This window comes from Saitoella complicata (genome assembly GCF_001661265.1).
Source record: "Saitoella complicata NRRL Y-17804 unplaced genomic scaffold SAICOscaffold_17, whole genome shotgun sequence".
NCBI classification, from domain to species: Eukaryota; Fungi; Ascomycota; class Saitoellomycetes; order Saitoellales; family Saitoellaceae; genus Saitoella; species Saitoella complicata.
This window is the reverse complement of record NW_017567008.1, coordinates 87,337-100,314: the sequence shown is the minus strand read 5'-3', so window position 1 is coordinate 100,314 and position 12,978 is coordinate 87,337. Positions and strand designations below refer to the sequence as shown.

General features: G+C 53.3%; 6 protein-coding genes and 1 non-coding gene across 7 annotated transcripts; 3 read left to right on the top strand and 4 right to left on the bottom strand.

Moving 5' to 3' along the window:
* Positions 1–1,210: 1,210 nt before the first annotated feature.
* On the top strand, positions 1,211–2,380 carry SAICODRAFT_66557 (modification methylase HemK). Its single transcript, XM_019170242.1, has one exon. The coding sequence runs from the start codon at positions 1,240–1,242 to the stop codon at positions 2,260–2,262; it is 1,023 nt and encodes a 340-aa protein (XP_019023000.1). The 5' UTR covers positions 1,211–1,239; the 3' UTR covers positions 2,263–2,380.
* A 563-nt stretch (positions 2,381–2,943) lies between these two features.
* Positions 2,944–3,903, bottom strand: SAICODRAFT_35990 (3,2-trans-enoyl-CoA isomerase; the record flags this gene model as incomplete). Its single annotated transcript, XM_019168463.1, has 3 exons — positions 2,944–3,656; positions 3,714–3,835; positions 3,893–3,903. 3 exons carry the CDS (start codon positions 3,901–3,903, stop codon positions 2,944–2,946), a joined length of 846 nt encoding a protein of 281 aa, XP_019022999.1.
* A 244-nt stretch (positions 3,904–4,147) lies between these two features.
* SAICODRAFT_26306 (putative D-amino acid oxidase) lies at positions 4,148–5,352 on the bottom strand (the record flags this gene model as incomplete). The annotated part of the gene is made up of 3 exons (XM_019166930.1): positions 4,148–4,852; positions 4,914–5,250; positions 5,309–5,352. The coding sequence occupies 3 exons, from the start codon at positions 5,350–5,352 to the stop codon at positions 4,148–4,150; spliced, it is 1,086 nt and encodes a 361-aa protein (XP_019022998.1).
* Positions 5,353–5,595: 243 nt separating this feature from the next.
* SAICODRAFT_t115 lies at positions 5,596–5,667 on the bottom strand. Its single transcript has one exon. It is a non-coding gene; the product is annotated as a tRNA-Pro (tRNA).
* Positions 5,668–7,093: 1,426 nt separating this feature from the next.
* SAICODRAFT_26305 (acid protease) lies at positions 7,094–8,603 on the top strand (the record flags this gene model as incomplete). Its single annotated transcript, XM_019166929.1, has 2 exons — positions 7,094–7,367; positions 7,423–8,603. The coding sequence occupies 2 exons, from the start codon at positions 7,094–7,096 to the stop codon at positions 8,601–8,603; spliced, it is 1,455 nt and encodes a 484-aa protein (XP_019022997.1).
* Positions 8,604–8,944: 341 nt separating this feature from the next.
* On the bottom strand, positions 8,945–11,029 carry SAICODRAFT_58989 (homoaconitate hydratase Lys2; the record flags this gene model as incomplete). Its single annotated transcript, XM_019169644.1, has 1 exon — positions 8,945–11,029. The coding sequence occupies one exon, from the start codon at positions 11,027–11,029 to the stop codon at positions 8,945–8,947; it is 2,085 nt and encodes a 694-aa protein (XP_019022996.1).
* Positions 11,030–11,383: 354 nt separating this feature from the next.
* Positions 11,384–12,651, top strand: SAICODRAFT_30974 (phosphoserine aminotransferase). The gene has a single exon (XM_019167808.1). It carries the CDS (start codon positions 11,444–11,446, stop codon positions 12,626–12,628), a length of 1,185 nt encoding a protein of 394 aa, XP_019022995.1. The 5' UTR covers positions 11,384–11,443; the 3' UTR covers positions 12,629–12,651.
* Positions 12,652–12,978: the final 327 nt, after the last annotated feature.

Here is a 12,978-nt window from a genome sequence, read left to right as displayed (position 1 = left end):
GGCGCAAATCCATGCCGGTCAGCGCATAACCACAGCCCGTGTACAAATTGTGGATCTTTTCGTAGATCTGCATTGATATAGTCGATCGCTTTGCGAATAAATGAGGCAGGGTCGAGACGGGCGTCAGGGTCGTTGTTATTGCGCTTCATCCAGGCCTTCATCATGCTGAAACAGAGCTCAATTGGGTTGAGGTCGGGTGAGTATGGCGGTAAGAACACAATGCGGCAGCCATGTTGGTTCACTAAGAGTTCAGCAACCCTTGGATCATGATGAATTCGACAATTATCAAGCACAATGACACTGTTTGGACCAGGGAATGGCCCAACGATTGGTAGGAGGTCCTCTTCGATGAATTCGACGAATTGGTCAGCATTGAAGGACCCCTGAAAGATCCGCAGCGCCTTCAAACCTTCAATAGTCAATGCCGGCAGCACACTCCAACGTGTCGAATGTCCAAAGACCCTCTCCTGGATAGCGCGGGCGCCTATTGGTGAGTATCCAAATTTTCGTGAACCCGTGCGCTCATCCACGGCTGATTCGTCGACAAATACCAGCTGCTCTTGAGTATAGTCAGCCATTTCAATGGCATGGTTTGCGCGTAAGATAGGGTTGCGCTGGGCTGCCCGTAAGGTCAAAACCTTACGGGTATATCCAATCTTTTGCAGGTAGCGGGTGCCATGGTAGCGCGATAGAGATGTAGCGAATTGATCATTGAGGAACTCAGCACAGTCGTCTTGATACAGGGTAGGGTTTTTGTCGTACAGGTACTTGATTTGCTGCGGTCATTTAGTCATGCCCTCGGTGGTACCCATGAGCAGTAATAGTCTACTTACCGAGCCCAGAAACTCGTCAACAGCCGATTTGCGCCCGCAGGTTGAGTTGCCCTTACGCTCAGTAAGACCTGTCTCCTCGAATCTCTTCACAATTCGGTAAACCGTGCGAGGAGACCTCTCAATGTTGGTCGCTATTTCGTAGACATCCTTCCCAGAAGCATATTGGTTGATTACCTTGTCGCGGTCGATATCGGCACATATCTTCCCAAGCATTTCGACCCTTACTGAGTTTCATAGACCCTTTTTCGAGCTGTTTGGAGGTGTTTTATGTTACCGTTACAGGGGTCTCGCGCATGTACGAAAATGCGCGTCAAGAATTTTGCACACAGCAGTATACGATGCCCTGTAACGTAGTCTCGTCCTCCTCACCCCCCGATCCACCAGCTTATTCCAAGGTCGATATACCATGCCCCGACTATCACCCGCCTACCTCCGCAAAGGCCTCAATATCTCCCCCTTCATCCCCCACCTCCTCCCCCAAACCCGCACAATCGAACAATCAATAGCAGAAATGAAATGGATGTACGACATTATCAAAGAACGCACCACCGTCGAAAACTACAAAGAAGGACGCATGATGCTCCGCGGGATGGTGATGCGACGCGCTGAGGGTGTACCACTCCAATACGTGCTGGGCTCCCAGCCATTTGGGGGGATTGATATTGGGTGTCGACCAGGTGTCCTGATCCCGAGATGGGAAACAGAGGAGTGGACGGTCCACCTCGCAAGCTTGATCCAGAAAAACCTCATACAAACAACGACCCAAAAAATCCCACGCAAACTCCAAAAACAATTCAACGGAAAAAAAGAAATCACGGTACCAGCAGAAAACACTCCACCCCTCCACATCATCGACCTATGTACCGGCACAGGTTGTATCCCCCTCTACCTCTCCACCGTCCTCCCACCAACCACGACCCATATCGCCGCCTACGACATCTCCCCCCGCGCCCTCAAACTCGCAAAAGACAATATCGCAGCATTCGCCTCACACCTCCCCCACCCCCCCAAACTCCACCACGCCAACATCCTGCACCCAACCTTCTCCCTCCCATCCAACGAAGTCGACCTAGTAACCGCGAACCCACCCTACATCCCCCCCCACGACTGGACCCGCCTCACTGCCCCCTCCGTCCGACACCACGAACCACGGCTCGCGCTGCTCTCGCCTGATGGGACGGGTGATGGGTTTTATCATGTGATTGCGGAGAAGGCGTTTGTGGGTGGAGCGAGGGGGTTGGTGATGGAGGTTGGGGGGTGGGAACAGGCGGGGAGGGTGGAGGGGATTGTGAAGGGGAAGGGGTGGGAGGGGGTTAAGAGTTGGGGGGATGGGGCAGGGAGGGGGAGGGTTGTTGTTGCGTGGAGGAAGGGGGGTGGGAGTGGTTGGCGGAGGGGCCGAAGGAGGTGGAGAAGATGGAGCCGGAGGTGATGGAAGAGGAGAAGTGATGGAAATAATATCGTTATGCCTTAACATCTCCGCTCATAGTAGTGATCATGCTTCGTACTCGCCAAGAGTCAAAGCACAGTAAAATGGATCTCAAACACACATGAATATCCACAGCCATAATTCTACCATAGAACAGCATGTTTTGTTTTGTTGCCAGATACGGCCATACCATGATGAAAGCACAGGATCCCGTCCGATCTCCTAAGTTAAGCATCATAGGGCCCAGTCAGTACTAGCGTGGGAGACCAGCTGGGAATACTCGGGTGCTGTATCTTTTTTGCTTTTTTGCTGTAACTCGTCATTCTGTGTGTAACCCTCGCGATGTGCCGGTACATGTGAACACCACTTCATCTAAGAGGTACCTCCAAATTTTCCTTTCCCACGCTCGACGCCAGGGAAGCCTCACTTCGCAGCCATCAAAACTTTCGGTCCCACGTTCCTATTGTGATTCGAGTTTGCGCGGTGGTCACAAGTGGCAGCAGCTGGGGAGAGAGCTACAGGTCATTCATGCTTGGATTGTTCGCAGGGTCATGAGCAGCATGAAAAGCAAGGTGGAGCAGTCGATTGTGATGGTCCCTCATGACATCGTAATGAGATGGAATAGAAATACACGTTCACTACTCGTGCCGGCACACAACCAAAAATCAGCAAAGACTAATCCACTCACAACTTATGCCTCTTCTCCTTCCGCGCCAACCTCTCAAACTCCCGCTGCGGTATCCCAGCCGTGAACCTCTCCACAGCACCCTGCACCTCCATCCCATTCGCCCTCTCAATATCTCTCTCCATATGCGTCCGAATCAATTTCTTGGTCTTTCGTACACTGTCCATATTCACACCCTCGAAGCTGTCTTTCACGTACCCCAGCACAGTCTCCATGAACTCGGACGACCCTTGCGGAGGGAATATGCGGTTAACGAAGCCACACTCGTATAATTCCCCCACGCCCATTTTCTTCGATTGTAGGAGTGCTTCAGTTGCTTTGCCGACACCCATTCTCTTCACGAATGAATAACTCGCTCCACCTTCAGCAACGAGTCCCAAACTCGTAAACGGAGTCAATAACCACACACCCTCGACCGCGTACACCAAATCACAACACCCCACCAATGCCGCAGACAATCCTATCGCAGGCCCATTGAGTGCTGCGATGAGAAGGTGGCGGTGGGTATAGAAGGCACGTGTCAAGTCTTGGTTGCCGAGGGAGAACGAGGAGAGCCAGTGGATGCGGGGATCAGTTGTGGGAGGAGGGCGGGCGGCGATAGATTTGACGTCGGCGCCGGCGGAGAAGAATTTTCCAGTGCCAGTTAGGACGGTGATGTCGACGTCGTCTCTGGCGTCGATCTCACGCAAGATACACCCAAGTCTCATGTACACTTTGTCCCAAGCAGATGATCAGCGAGAGAAGTGGAGGGAGATGGACGAGAACGTACAAGCAAAATCCAAGGCTCCGAGTTTCTTCGGCCGATTAATTCTAATAACGGCAATGGCCGGGGTCGTCGCCGTACGCGGGTGGTGCTCGACAACGAAGACGTCGGGTTCTGTGTCAGCTGTGCTGTGGGAAACCCGTTAGTTGCCGCACATGGTAGAGTAACGCAACCAACATTCGTACCTCTCTGTCATTGCGGTATATCAAGCAGCTTTTTTGCGATTGGAGCAGATGTCATTTGTGAAGGAGAGGCGGGACGTGTATATACGTAGAGCGCTCAGTTCCCCGCATTTCGGCGTCCCGCACCGAGAGCATGCACCAGCTGCTGCACACGGGCATCCAGTGTGTGCGTGTAAATATCTTGAAGTCATGGGGTCAATCCATTTATCAATTTTACTCATGACAACGAAGGTTGTCTCTTTCAGTCCCTTTCTCTTTCTAGAGCTTGCTCTTTTCTCCCAAAATACCCAAAACTAAGTCGGCCGCCTCGACACTCATCCCCCACCCAGCCTGGTACCCCGTCCCTCCGGCCCCGTAATTATGCACCAACCACCCCTCCCCAATCCTTTCCTTTTCGACCCTCGCCCCTCCCTCCCTAGACGGTCTCAACCCCGCACACTCCCTCAACACATCAACACCCCGGTTCTTGCTTTCGTCGGGAAGAGTCTTGAGGGCGGGAAGGAGGTCAGTGGTACGTTGTAGGATCGACGCAGTCTCAGAGGCGAAAGTATCGGGCGTGGCGACCCCTTTCTGCATATACCCTCCGAGCGTAACGGTACCATTCGAGTACGGACGCGGAATAATATACGTAATCGACTGCTTCCTGTGTCTCGAAACGGTTTCCCATACGTGCGGAGCCCGGGCCATGACGACCTGCCCCCTCGTGGGATAGCTTTTCTTGTCTTCGACGCCCTTCAAGGTCTGCGCGCTCACTCCGGTGCAGTTAATGACGACCTTGGTCGCGGGGTAGATGGTAAAGGGGGCGGTAATGGAGGGGAGGGTGGTGCGGCTTGTGGTGACGCCGAGGGAGGTGAGGCGGGAGAGGAGGTAGGGGAGGTAAATGGCGGGGTTGACGACGAGTGAGCGGAAGGTTATCCCGAACGCTGTTCCTTCTGGGAGCTCGTTCTTTGGGACGACTTTGTACTACACCGGCCTCACATTAGCACCTGCCTTGTCCGCTTATAAATGTGTAAGGGAGACGTACATCCAGGACATATTTCGACCAACTCTCCATCTTCGCCATATCCGGTAACACATCCTCATCCCAGACCTCCCTTCCCGGAATGAACCTGATCCCAGCCTCCTTGCTAATCTTCTCATCGGCGGCCATCTCACACAACTTCTGGTAGGTCATGCGATCCCACCTGATCGCGTTCTCGTCCGCACCGGCGACAGAGGAGAAGTTGGCGCCTGCCCATGGGGAGGTGTAGTGGATAGAGTGGTCCCCGGGGAAGTGTTGTGCGATGAGGTGGATGCGGGAAGCGATGGAGGGATCGCGTTGGGTAAGAATTAGGGCGGTTGTGAGGCCAATTACGCCGGCACTGCAGGAGCGGTTAGTGATGGGTGTTGGAGGGGAGAAAGGGTAGATTGAGGACGAACCCAACGACGACAATGTCACGATCAGCGGGTGTGGTGGAAGACATTCTGAATAGGTTGATCTGCTGATGGGGAAGGGTGATGAGAACAGCCAGTGCAGGACAGGTCCGTGTGGTGAACGATTGAGGTTGTCGTTTCGTTGTCTTTCGAACTTGGGATCAAGTCGGGTCGAATCTTTGGTGTTCAGTTTCCTCGGGTTCCCCCACCGCTCTTACGTCGGGTACCTGGACGCGTGATAGCTGGCAGCCTCTCAGTGCTCGGGACGAATGCCGCCATAAAGCAAAAATCAAGGCGACGAGCCAGGATTGAACTGACGACCACCTGCACCCAAAGCAGGTATGATACCACTACACCATCGTCGCCGGAATGAGATGACAATTTTGATTCACACTAATACCTATACGGGTCATCTGATCGCACAGGTTCTCACGCCAGTTGCCTAGGTACGTTTGGCAGTACACGAAAGCTAGCCTCGGTGCCAAACAGAATTTATGGATCCGCGAGATGCTTTATCTAACTCTTACCGCTACCGCTTAACCCAGTAACTGCCCACATCGCACATTGTTCATCAGACATCTGTTCGACGCACACCTTACTACACCAACGTCAGCACACAGCTTTGTCACAACGCTCTCATGCTGAGGGCGCATTGCGTCGAGTACGTCGCTGCTCATTCGGTAAACAACTGCCCAACGTTTTTAATATGTTCATATCTTCCCTAGGACTCCGCGACGGCAACGCCTAAACGAACACATGCCACGTCGTTGCCACGGCTTTTTTAACAGCGCTAGCAGTTACGAGATTTAAACCGTGCGGAAAGCTGTTCTACATGGCATAGGAACCTCGGACCGTACGCTCAGTATGACCTTTGTATGTTCAACGAGCCCAGAAATAATGGTACCGGTGTTTGGGCGCGACGCAAATCAAACCACCGCAGAACAACCTAGCCCAAGGTTTCGTACGAACGACTAACGGACAACATTCTGGCGTATTGCGCGTCGTCCGCATGCATAACTCGGAAAGAAGTCCGACTTAACACTCAACGACCTTTGCGAAAGCCGAAGCTAGAACAACATCGATCGAAGCATAAACCGTTCACAAAGGTATGGTATACTGCATAAAACTTCAAAAGCAGCGGCCACCAAGCTCCTCTGGATAACCCTTGCTTGTTTACGGATGACTTAAACTTGCGAGTCCGTGGGAGCCAAAAGATTAGGTGGTGTCCCTCATGTTCGCGTGGGAACCCGAGAGTTTCTGAGGCTACATTCCGTGGGAAACGAGAGTCACGGTATCATAAGGGCGACTACAGTCATAAAAGAGGTGGGAGGTAAAAGAAAGGATGGACAAAAGATACAGCACCCGAGTATTCCCAGCTGGTCTCCCACGCTAGTACTGACTGGGCCCTATGATGCTTAACTTAGGAGATCGGACGGGATCCTGTGCTTTCATCATGGTATGGCCGTATCTGATCGTTTTTGTCGTTGTACTTACATAACGCTAATTATTTTGAAATCAAGGTTCAACTTTCGGAAGCGGCCCGTGCACCCGTACCGCTGCACTTTACCGCGAATGTGCTGACGGCATAGCTGCAACTGGGCTATATATAGGAGCAGGGTATTGAAGAACAGCTGCTGCGGCCCGTAGCCGATGCCTTGATATGAGTGTGGACATCACGCAATCTGGAGCCATGGCGGAGGATGCCAGCTGGCGGTACTTAACAGAACGCACCCAGGGTACTTGCGATTGATTTGTCGTCGTCCTCTATCCCACGACTGGTAACAGTCTTCCATGAAGGCAACACTTACTGCGTCTGTATTTTTGGTTGCGTCCTACGTCGCGGCCAAGAATGTTGCCCCAAGAGCATCACCGAAGCTTGATATCTTGCCAACGGCGCCTTTCTGCAGGCCTGATCGAGCAAGCACGGAGGAAGGAACTCTTGCGTTGCCATTCAGACGAAACATCTCCAACACTCGCAATTCCCGGATTTCTAGACGAGCAAAGAGGGCTGCTCTCATCAACCTCGACAATGCCTGGGAAACACAGGGCTTTTGTTTCGTGAACGGTAGGATGACTGCGAAAAGACTTCACGGATACGTGAGCGCTGACCAATCTTACAGTGAGCATCGGTACTCCTCCACAATCTGTGCAGATCGTGCTGGACACGGGATCAAGTGATTTGTGGGTTCAGTCTGCGTCGAGTGCATACTGCAAGGAAGCGACGGCGTCGTGTAGTACGTCGGGCGCGTATGACAATTCGAGTTCGTCTACGTATGTCTACCGAGACTCGGGTTTCAATGTCGCTTATGTCGGCGGGGAGAGTGTGGAGGGTGATTATGCGACAGAAACCGTCTCGATAGGGAATGCGACTGTGAGTAACCAGACTTTCGGTTTAGCGACAGGGACGGTATCCTCGACATACGGCGTTCTTGGGATGGGTTTTGCAGCGCAGGAAAGTGTCGTAATTAACGAAGGGAACGGGTCTGCGTATCCCACACTCCTCGATAATCTTGTTTCTCAAGGTGTACTTTCCTCACGATCCTTCAGCGTTTACCATGACGAAGACGCCGATACAGGAGAGCTCATCCTCGGCGGGATTGATTCCACCAAATTTGAAGGAGAACTCGCCCTCCTCCCTGGTCTCTCACCAAACTCCACCTTTACTGTTCAGCTGGACAGCGTCTCCATCGACGTACCAGGCGCGGCTTCACTAGAGGTTCTTACCTCGAATGCGAGTGGGCTAGCAGTGTCAATTGACTCCGGCACCACCGTCTCATTGCTTCCCACCAAAACCGTCCAATCAATCGCATCCTCCATCAACGCAAGCTACAACAGCAACATCGGTCTCTACGCATTCCAAACTGATGATTGCTCTGCTGTTCTAGCTGCCAATACGACGATGACGTACTCCTTCGGTTGGGATGCTGTTAACATCACCGTGCCATTGGCGAAAGCGCTTCTGCCGTTCACGGACTCGATTGCGGGCAAGGTAGTGTGTGCGTTACCTATCATCGCGGTACCGGAAGGGAAGGGATTTTTTGCGTTGGGTGACCCGTTTCTTCAGTTCGCGTATGCTTTCTTTGATCTGGAGAGGAATGAGGTTGGACTGGCACAGGCGAAGACATCGTCCGTGATGGACTTGGTAGATACGTCCAGCATGTCGGGCTATTCCAGTGCGGCCAGTAAGGCGACGACGGCGAGTGAAAGTACGAGTACGCCGGTGGTGCGACGGGCACTACTGACGAAGCAAGGAGATGTGTTTCTTGACTATCCGATGACTGTGACCTACAAATGGTACTGAGTCGTTTTTAGGCTTTTTATCTGAATATATACATATCCTCAAGATTTGACCATCCTCTGCTGATTCGGTGTTACGTGACTTGCTTGATGCAAAGATCTCGTTGGATTTCCCACGGCTCCATTATAGCAAAGATCGGGTGTTGTTCGGGTTGGAGTCGGAATGCGATCAAACACCAGTTACTTTTACATATAATTGAACTGTGTCGCGGAGTACGTCAGTCATTCGGCACTAGATCTATGCATAAACATCAATTGCTCATGACCCTCGGGGCTCGCCGACCACGTCGACAAATTATTTCGGTATATGATATCTTCCTTGCCATTCTCGCTTTTTTTTCACATCTAAAGACGAGACTTGGTCCACTTCTCCAAACCACCCTCACAGTAAATCTCCTGCACGAACCTTCCAAGCTCACCAACCTTCTCGCTCCACTCCTCACCTGAAGGCTCAAAGATCTTCACCGTGCTCGTCTTAACATCCCACTGCACCTTCCATCCAGTCCTCTTCGTCAACTCCTTCGATCCAGCAAAGCTTTGTCTCAGCTTCTCAGCGAGGGAAGGCATGTCAACACACAACAAGGCATTGTTGATAGCGTTACGCTTGTAAACATCAGAGAACGAACCAGCCAACACCACAGGAATACCACGAGACAAGATAGCAACAGCAGCCTGTTCTCTTGAAGATCCACAGCCAAAGTTGTATCCTGCGACGAGGATGTCGTTCTTCTTGGTCTTGGCGTGGAAGTCAGTGTCGTAGTTCTCCATACAGACCTCGGCCATCTTTTCCCGTGGGACGTCGTCCTGGTAGGTGTACTTTCCGGGGTAGATAGCGTCGGTGTTCAAGTTGTCGGCATCACACCAGACGATCTCACCCTCGATGACCTCAGGGAAGGAGGGGAGGATCTCGGTAGTGGCAGCCTCCGCAACAACAGCAGCAGCGGCAGGAGTGGCGGCCTCGATGGAGACGGTGGGCTTGACGTCAGGGTACTCAGCGGGACCAACAATCTTACCAGCAACAGCGGAAGCGGCGACGACAGCGGGGGAAGCGAGGTATGCGAGGGCCTCACGGGATCCCATACGTCCCTTGAAATTACGGTTGGTGGCAGAGATACCGACCTCACCATCCTCCAACAATCCAGTACCCAATCCAATACAAGGTCCACATCCAGCAGGCAAAGTCTTAGCACCAGCGTCAATCAAGTCCTTCCATGCACCCAAGGCCTCGGCATCGGCCTGAACCTCAGAGGAAGCAGCAGCAATGTAGAACTCGACACCCTCCGCAACCTTCTTACCCTTGATCACCTCAGCGGCGGAGACCAAGTCGGAGATACGGGAGTTGGTGCAGGAGACGAGATAGGCCTTGTTGACCTTGATGTCGGCCTTGGCGAGCTCGGAGAGGGGAGTGGAGATCTTGACGGAGTTAGGACCGGCGACGTGAGGAGTGAGGGAAGAAAGGTCGAGGGTGAGGCGCTTAGCGTAAATGGCACCCTCGTCAGCCTTCATAGACTCCATCTCGTTCTCGAGGGCATCGACGCGCTCGTGGGTGACACGGGAGTGGGACTTGCCCTCAGACTGGCGAGAGGCGTGGCGGTCGGCACGCTGGCGGAGCCACTGAATCAAGGTAGTGTCGACGGGGAAGAGACCGGCGAGCGCACCCCATTCAGTGGTCATGTTAGCGATGGCGAGCCGGTCGTCGACGCTCAAGCCCTTGATGGCCTCAAACCCGACAAACTCGACGGCGTGGTTGAGAACCTGATCGTTGTTGAAGGCACCACAGAGGGCGATGATGACGTCCTTTCCGGAAACACCCTCAGGGAGCTTACCAGTAAGCTCGACGCGGGCGATAGGAGGAATCTGCCACCAAGTACGACCAGTGGCCCAGATAGCAGCAGCATCGGTACGGACGACAGGGGTACCGAGACAGCCAACACCCCCGTACATGTTGGAGTGAGAGTCGGAGGCGACAGACATACCACCGGGAAAAGCGTATCCCTCCTCAACCATGATCTGGTGACCAATACCACGACCAGCGGGGTAAAAGTCAACGCCCTGCAACTTGGCAAACTTCTCGATGTTGGCGTACTTGGTCAAGTTTGCTGGAGACTTGTTCTGGACGTCGTGGTCAAGGGTCATAACAACTTGTCTGTTGTCGTGGATCTTGGTTGCGCCAATGGCCATGAACTTGGTTGCGACGGGCCATGAGTTGTCGTGGGACATACAGTGTGCGGGGCGAATCGAGACATAGTCACCGGAGCGAACGACCTTACCGGGCGCCAAACCATCAGCGTACTGCTGGACGATCTTTTCGACGGCAGTCTGAGGAGTCTTGATGGAGGCGAGGAGACGACGCTGAGATCCGGAGAAGAGGTGAGCGGACCTCACAGTCTGGCGAGCCTGAAGGCCAAATGCCCTGGTAAGTGCGACCATGGCTATTGATCTGCACCGAATAGAGAGAGTGGAGGGGGTGTATCAACGTTACACGACAGATCCAGAAATTCAGGTTGTAGGCGTTCCTCGAGGACCGTGGCGCGGGGGAGCGGCGACTCGAAGCGGCAACTGCGAAATCGGTAGTGATGGGATTGGACGATAAGAACCGATACCCGGTGGGAGTCAAAGAAATAACGACGGAGAAAACGATGAAATGAGAAGGATATGGGGTGAAATACTACTGAACGGATCAAGAATTGGACGGATCAGGAGCGGATCGGAAGTGGCTGATGCGATGTCTGTCACGCAAGTCCCCGTCCCGTGGCTGTGCAAAAGTTAAAGTCGTTAGTGACTCCTCGAGATACACCCTCGATAAGATCATCCTCGATCCGCCTTCTCCATACTCATAGCAACATGTCCAAGTCAAGAGAGCAGGTCGTCAACTTCGCCGCCGGTCCCGCCGCGCTCCCCACCAACGTCCTCGAGCAGGCAGCCAAGGACTTGATCAACTACCAGGGATGCGGAATGTCCCTTGCCGAGCTCTCCCACCGTGGAAAGCCCGCCCAGAAGATCTTGAAGGACGCCGTCGCCAACCTGAACACTCTCCTCGAGATCCCAGATAACTACGATGTTTTGTTCATGCAGGGTGGTGGAACCACGCAGTTCTCCGCCTTGGTCTACAACGTCTTGGCTCACAGACTGCTGAAGAAGGGATCCGTTGAGGGTGTTAAGCTCGACTATGTCGTTACTGGTGCATGGTCCTCCAAGGCCGCTGCCGAGGCTAAGAGATTATATCCTCAAGGCACCAACGTTGTCGCAAACGCTAAGGCCTTGAACGGCAAGTTTGGCTCGATCCCCCCGCAAGACACCTGGAAGACCTCCGACCCCGCCAACACCGCTTTCCTCTACTACTGCGACAACGAGACCATCGACGGTGTCGAGTTCCCTGCACCACCAACAGTCCCCGAGGGCGTTGAGTTGATCGCCGATACCTCCTCCAACATTCTCTCCCGCAAGATTGACGTTAGCAAGCACGCTATCATCTACGCCGGTGCGCAAAAGAACATCGGTATGCCCGGTGTTACTATCGTCATCATCCGCAAAGACCTCCTCGAGCGCGCTGATGCGGCTCAATGTTCCGCTGCCGGAGTCCCCGTCACCCCAATCATGTTGGACTACAAGACCATCGCCGACAACGAGTCCCTCTACAACACCCTCCCCGTCTTCCCCGTCCACATCGCCAACCTAGTCTTCGAGCATCTCCTAGCCCGTGGTGGCCTCCAAGCCCAGGAAGACCGCAACACCGCCAAGTCTTCCCTCCTCTACAACACTCTCGCCGCTTACCCCTCCCTCTACACTATCGTCGCTGACGCCGACTGCCGTTCAAGAACGAACGTGCCCTTTAGGATCCAGGGTGAGGGTTTCGAGGATGAGTTCTTGAAGGGTGCGGAGGAGATGGATATGTACCAGTTGAAGGGTCACAGGAGCGTTGGCGGTATTCGTGCCTCGCTGTATAACGCGGTTGAGTTGGAGGGTGTGGAGAAGTTGGTGAACTACTTGAAGGAGTTCGCTCAGGCGAAGGGCGTTGCTCCTCAGTAATTGGGCATAACGAGCTCGGGGCAATGGATATTTACGAACAATAATCCATAGAAAATCGCCGAACCGATCCACCATACGTCCTCTACCTTTACCCTGGCCATCCTATTCCTGTTATACCCACCTCCACGTCTTAAATCTGCACGCGCCTTGAACCTTTCTCCCTGCTGCCGAAGTATTGAAGATCGTGCAGGATTCGTGCTATATACTATTTTAAAAAAACAGACTGCCAGATACGGCCATACCATGATGAAAGCACAGGATCCCGTCCGATCTCCTAAGTTAAGCATCATAGGGCCCAGTCAGTGCTAGCGTGGGAGACCAGCTGGGAATACTCGGGTGCTGTATCTTTT